General features: G+C 41.7%; 1 protein-coding gene across 1 annotated transcript in view; it reads right to left on the bottom strand.

The window, feature by feature from the left end:
• The window catches only part of epha5 (EPH receptor A5), a gene marked incomplete at both ends in the record, with an annotated part of 61,890 nt that extends 55,241 nt beyond the window's left edge, over positions 1-6,649 (bottom strand). The window contains 2 exons of the mRNA XM_080529437.1: positions 3,984-4,048; positions 6,547-6,649. Of these exons, the coding sequence (XP_080385563.1) occupies positions 3,984-4,048; positions 6,547-6,649 (168 nt within the window). The remainder of the gene's footprint in view (positions 1-3,983; positions 4,049-6,546) is intronic.
• Between the last annotated feature and the right edge of the window lie 467 nt (positions 6,650-7,116).

Here is a 7,116-nt window from a genome sequence, read left to right on the forward strand (position 1 = left end):
GTCGAACGCACAAGCAACAATAGAAAATCATAAATGCAGTTATTTTCTTTGTTAATAAAGATTTACAAATTATGATAACCATTGTATTAGCTTAGTTTAATGTCATTTCAATGTATTATAGACCTTGTCTTTATAACAAGCATAAAAACAAATCGCTAGTATGCTGATGCCTCTAGCTAGCTAGATAATGTTACAACATAGTTTTACGGCTAATTTGTGCATGAGAGTCCCGCATTTTAACATATTTCCATGTCGCATTTACCCCCCTTTGATGGCATATGACGCCCGAAATGTAACTTAAGTCCAACAGCGAAGTTGTTGCACTTGTTACCGTTCCTCTAATATCAGCGCAGACTGGCAGGGTAGGAGCATGGGTTGCTAGCCTACAGAGCACCGCTATTCTGTCATAAAGTGGCCTGATAATGAAGCATTGTTCTTTTTTAAGTGGTGCAGCCACTTCTATAAGTGATGTGTGTGTGTGTGTGTGTGTGTGTGTTTGTGTGTGTGTGTGTGTGTGTGTGTGTGTGTGTGTGTCCGTAGCATGAGATTTAAACCAATCAGGTGTCGCCTATGTGTCACATACCTGGCAATACAATAGTAGCTTGAGAAAAGCAAGCCCAGCTTCAGAGAGCTCTATCTCAAAAAGTATAAATGTCACAGCTTAGATATTCACACTGTACAATCCTGAACCAGATGCACATATGTATATCATGTGTTTTGTGTACCTTAAAAACTGTTGTCGTGGTCACAAGTTAGAAAATGGGTTTGAAATGGAAATTACCAGATGCCTCTAGAGTGAAGTTTTGAACATTCCACCATTTGCGTGAATGGGGGGGTATGGTTTTCAAACAACACTGAATATTTGAAAAACTATAAATGTCACAGCTTAGATATTTACACCCTATGAGTCCTGGGACCCAGGTGAACCTTAATAACTGTAGTCTTCATCATAAGTTAGAAAACAATTTCTAAAATGGGTTTGAAATGGAAATGACCAACTGCGGCTAAACATGTCATGCATCACAATTATAATCTCGCCACATTCCGTGCACCCCCTTGTTGGGTTTGGAATTCCATTGCTATTGTTCAAGTAATAACTGTCATCTTTCCTGTTTGTTATCAGAGTAATAACTCACTTTCCTGTTTCTTATGAAAAAACAATACATGTCCTTTTATCTCTTTCTATCGTTATTTTATATGATTGCTCATAAACCTGCACCGCTTACTTCTACTACTGGATGTGATTTTTATTTGATGATTTGTTTGATCGATTGATAGCATGAAACGTATATGTTGTGAACGAATCGCGAGCGTCCATGCTTTTCTATGATACTACTGATGACGTATCAGGGTTTTGAAGGGTTGTCCCATTTCATAGGGGAAGATTTCAACCACTACCAGTTGTAACTCCGTTCCCAGGGACAAGACGAAAAGCTAGGGGCACTCGAAAACAAGGGGTAGGGGTAAAAATAAGAAATGGGACTGGGCCTTTGAGTGTTTGCTTGAGCCTGCCTGGAGTGCCAGATGGGCAGGATTGGCACTTTTGGGACTATTCCATTGGTTCCATTGCTCCAGTCACACTCAATGAAGCACAGAAAAGTAATTTAAATGATTTCAAATCATATCTGAATCCAGGTCTGTTACCTTGGTCTCTCGCCAAGGTTCAGATACAGCTCTGTGTTGGAGGACACAACAATGGTCTGGGACTTGGTGCTTTTCCGCTTTGTAGCATTGTTACCATTGTTTTCCTATAGCCTACAATTGAGTTAAAGGGATACTTTACTCACAATGGTTTCCCATGTACCTTGGTTGTGTAAATTCAACATATTTTTTTGTCAATTTAGTTCCATTATGTAGATATCTGAATTTCATATTTTAGTGCCTTTTGCTGGAAAAAAAAAAACTGGCTCATGAATTGAGGAGGAGCGTGAAGTGAGGGAACCTTCTGGAACATGATGCTAAAAAGAGCTACAAAGGAGGGTCTCTTTACATCTTATTTGGCAAGGCTGTGGCTGCTGCCGTGTGTGTGTGTGTGGTGTGTTTGTGTGTGTGTGTGTGTGTGTGTGTGTGTGTGTGTGTGTGCGTGCGTGCGTGCGTGCGTGCGTGCGTGCGTGCGTGCGTGCGTGCGTGCGTGCGTGCGTGCGTGCGTGCGTGTGTGTGTGTGTGGTGCGAAAGTGTGTGAAGCTGAAGGAAATAAGCAGTCTGCCATTAGTCTGGACATCTGTTCCAAACTCCCATCGACCTCATTAGAGGATGACATTACTGCACAGTCAAGGGAAGGGACGTATGTAGCACTGATGCACAAATCTATTCATTTATGAGTGACAAATTTAGCTCCAAATACACATTTGCCTCCAGTAGTTTAGTCGATGATATGTCTCAATTATAGACAAATAATTTTGAGAGATCAGCCTCCTCTAGGTGACTCAATCCAATATTGGTTACAATTGCAGGAGCATTATCAACACTTTAAAACACACACACACACACACACACACACACTGAATAGAATTGAATAGCCTACTTGTGGAGTCTGATAACTAATTCTGCATTGCATTTTAAGCTCAATTGTCATAGACCACACAATGGTTTGTATACTGTATAACATCCCTATTGGCACAGAGAACAACCTTGCTAATAACTGTTATAACCCTTATTATTACCTATTATAGGCATGATGTAATTCGACAGAGACGTTATCAAACCCAGACATGTTTCGCAGGTGCGTCAGATGACATAATGTTGTCTACATCCCCCATGTGAGAAGCAACAATAACAACAATGACGACCCCCCCCCCCCCATCTTAAACACAGGTGAGACACAGGAGTCTAGTGGGCTGGAGTGGATATTGTTGAGAGGAATTGTTGCAACCAAGCACAGGTGCTAAACACACACACACAATACATTGACAAGACCCTTCCGTTCCCTTCAGGAAGCAGACTAGAGGACTGAGCCCAGATAGCTTCAGTAGCTCCCTCTCCACTGCCAGCAGTCTGACAACAAAGACTTCTTAGAACAATGTGGGGGGAAGCACTGCAACAGAGAGGGAATGACGAGCTACTAGCTACGGGCAACAGTGAGTCTGGCATCACAATGTAGACTGTTTCCAGTGGTACGGTGTTGTGTATGAACGAGGCATCCAGTGCTAACTGTTTTCCATTGTGGTAATCTGATTGTAGATATTGAGGCATTTTATGATAGACAAGATCAAGTTCATGATGGCCCCCCATTCTATTAAAATGCTGATTAGTTAGCTCATATGTTCTCATTTAATTGATGTAATGCAATGACAATAATGTCTAGTTATGAAAAGCTTGGTCAAACTGAGATGTTATCGTCTTAAACTAATTTTGAAATTATAAAGATGAATGAAGATATTATCGGGCAAATGCGCTGTTGGAATGCAAAGTGAAATTATTTGTCAATGCTGGAATGTTGCACGCGTTGCAGTTCCTTTTATTTCACAAGTAGCCTGCCATATAAGTAGTTGAGGGTATAATACATTCCATAATCATGATCATTCTATTGCGTTTCTATAGCATTGCTTCTGTCAGCACTATCTCACTATCTACAGAAAATTGAATTATAATTTGCTGTGCTTAGCACTATTTGTTAAGCATGCATTTCTATGTCTTTCCATTCTGTTTCTCCATACTGGTTGGGGCTTCCATCATTATGTTCACAATGCACTGTATCATATCATAACAGTTATAGGAAATACATTGTCGAGGGAATTCTCTATGGAATTAAAGGAGAGAGTTGCTTCCCTCTAGAGAATTCCTTTAAACAAAATAAAAAGTTTCAGACATGGGATCTGTTCCGTGACCTGTGTCGTTATTTTTGCCCCTATGAGTAACTGTAGGGCTAGATGTAGGTTTGGCTAGTGACATTATGGCTGATACGGGGTTGAGGTTAGCAGTAAGGCTTCAGGGTCGGGAAAGAGACAGAAACAAAGGCAGTGGTTTTATGCAGTGAGACTTACCCCATTCTTAGGGTATGCTACCCATCCTAAGTCCACGATCACAGAGCGTGAGTCCAGTAAGTTCACTGCGAAAACACACAAAGCAAATGGTCATGAGTATTACAGCATGAACAGCTGAAACAAGCTGAACCAAAGCAACATTTCAGTAACATCTCAGCATCGACGAGAGCACATATACTAACAGGAGGTGCACAAAATAGCTACAGTATATGGACACCAAAACCTGTACTAGTACTGAATAAACCACTGAGATAAATGAACAAGCTCACATGAAAAGAAAAAGAAAAAGAACAGAAAACAGAAAAACAGTTTACAGAAGGTGAAGTGATGTTCAAACATATCAAAGGTTAACCTCGCACAATGGGCATAATCAAATGTTCTTACATAATGATCAACAACAATGTTATTTCAATGACACCCTTATGTAACGATGAAGCATCCTCTAACTTTGTCAACAAAATGCCATAGTTCTCTCAGTAGAACGGTCTGTCAGTGTTAAGTGTACTGAACGAGGTCTTGCTTTGTTCCACTTGAATGGCAGACGTAGATGAGCCACACATTGTTCCACTTAGAATAAAATATGTCCTAAGGAAAATATCAAAAGCCTAATTAGGCCAAAAAAGTAGACAACCACAGCACTGAACTAGATCAAGACAAGCAAGGTTATGTCCTTCCTGAAGTGGATACAAGGATCTAAGGAGGCAAGCATACGTCTCAGTATCCAGCAGACCTCGTGTTTTCACACGGTTAAATAAAGTGTACATCCTTTCTGCATAAAATCAAACGAGTTCATGTTTTTTTTTTTTTCACGGACGACTCTTTGTCCAGTCTCACTGCTCTTAACCAACACTAAGTCCCCACAACGTTGTAATCATCTCAAATGAGATGCGTTGTGGCAATTCATTGACAATTAGCTCACTGTTGTACTATTGTGCGGAGGTCAATTATCTCTAAACAAGACAATTTGGTTGAATTCCTGCAGGGCTGGCAGGCTGTTGTTTTAGTGAGGTCGTTGTAGGCCTATGTATCAGCTGGGCCAGATAACATACACACACACACACACACACACACACACACACACACGCCAAAAAGGCACAGTGACGCATACACACACACACACACACACACACACACGCACGCACGCACGCACGTACACACACAGACACACACACACAGACACACACACACAGACACGCACACACACACACACACGCACATGCACACACGCACGCACACACACACACACACACACACACACACACACACGCACACACACACGTACGCACACACACACACACACACACACACACACACACACACACACACACACTCATAAGTCCACAGTCTGGCTGGAGCGAGCCTATCCTCCATTCTCGACACGGACACAGTGGGTCTCTCTCCCTTTGGAATACAACAGTAACATGATCAGCCCGTGATCAATCATATCCACCCTGTTGACTCTTTACAGTAAAATGGGTTATCAACACATAGTTAGGCCTTCCGCTGTAACCATAAGTAACATAATGTGCTGTTTCTAAATAGTACTATAGGTCTTACTAAGTTCAACAATATTCATTCTGCACCAACATTTCTGTCCTTTCAGTATTTGTACAATTCAAAAGTGGTGGATAGAGCTCTCACTTTTAAAGTTTATAGTAACAAATAATTGCAAACTGTTCTCCACCTGAGTTTAGAAAACCAGTCTTTAAAAGAGACATTTCAAAAGAGAAACTACGTTTAAAAAGAGAATGTTCTTTCAGAATAATACTGTAAGATGTAATTGAGATGTACTTATTTCAAAATGTTCATGAGTGGATGTCGGGTAGGGGGGGGTGGGGGGGTCATGCTACCTATCTGATATCCATATACCAAGTCCAAAGGTGAGAGTTCATGACCAGGGTCCGCGGCTCCGCGCACGCCGTAGTCCACCATCCACGACAACCAGAAAGCTGTCGGGCTTCCCTGTCGACTTTTCTAGCATAGGCTATTCCAAATATTGATTTATGAAGTACCAGCCGTAATTTGGTTATAAACATGTAGCCTAGAATTGCATCTCGATGTGTGGTGACGGATGAAAGCATGGTGACAATTACAGAACTTTTATGGCACATCCTCAATTTGTGTAGTCTGATAAATGGCATGCAGAATGACAATATATGTATATATCAATTGAGATTACTCATATTTGACACACTGTCTGTCATGAAGTTGACACACTCGCATTTATCCCGACTTCAACTGACGCTTGGTTAGATCTTGGATAATGCCCGAGACTCGTTTACGCGAATTGAAACGAGTCCCCTTTGCCCATGGACAATTTCAGTTGACCAAATCTGAGTTAAATGTGGCAGACTGATTTATTTTGTTTCGGGCAAAATGTAGAACAATTATAACGCGCTACTGACTGCTATATCGCGCTGCTCGTCTATAGCAAAAAGCTATGGCCAAGCCATTGGCATCTCTGTCTATGGCAGGCATCAGGGATGTTCAAAGGTCCAAACTGTGTGCGTATGTGGCAAGGTAATCCAAATGTTACCAAATGTAATACAAAATACCACCTTACCTTGATTACTGGGAATACAGAGTGCCCTGAGTACTGCAAAGCTAAAAAAGCACGTCCACACTTTCGTGGAAAGCGGTCCACCACAACTCCACGGCGATATCATTTTTCATCAAAATGCTTTTGGGGAAAAAACGAGGGCGAGGGGAATGTACTGGTAATTCACTTCAGTACCGAGAAACTCCCAAAAGTGAATAGCGGAGACATCTGTGTCGTTATTGCCAGCAATTGAGGACAAAAGCGCATTTTACGCGGTCCGTCGGCACAGGACTCGGTGCGATAAGTGGAGCGCGCTGAGTTTGGAGAGGCAGATCTGTCAGAGCGACGCGGGGGCGGAGTGAACCACAGAGAGACTCCAATAAGCACAGACCCTGTCCCCACAAACAGAGACCACGACTCTCCATCAAATCACTATATGATGTATGATGAATGAATGACCTCAAACAAACCATTGCGCACACTATTTTAAAGAGGGACAGGACAACAAATGTGTCTAGAAATATATAACATATTGTGGACTGGAATGCCATTGCATTATTCGTGACCTTCAGACAATACCTGACATTTCTCACG

Source organism: Nansenia antarctica (assembly GCF_963989245.1).
Source record: "Nansenia antarctica genome assembly, chromosome: 4".
NCBI classification, from domain to species: Eukaryota; Metazoa; Chordata; class Actinopteri; order Argentiniformes; family Microstomatidae; genus Nansenia; species Nansenia antarctica.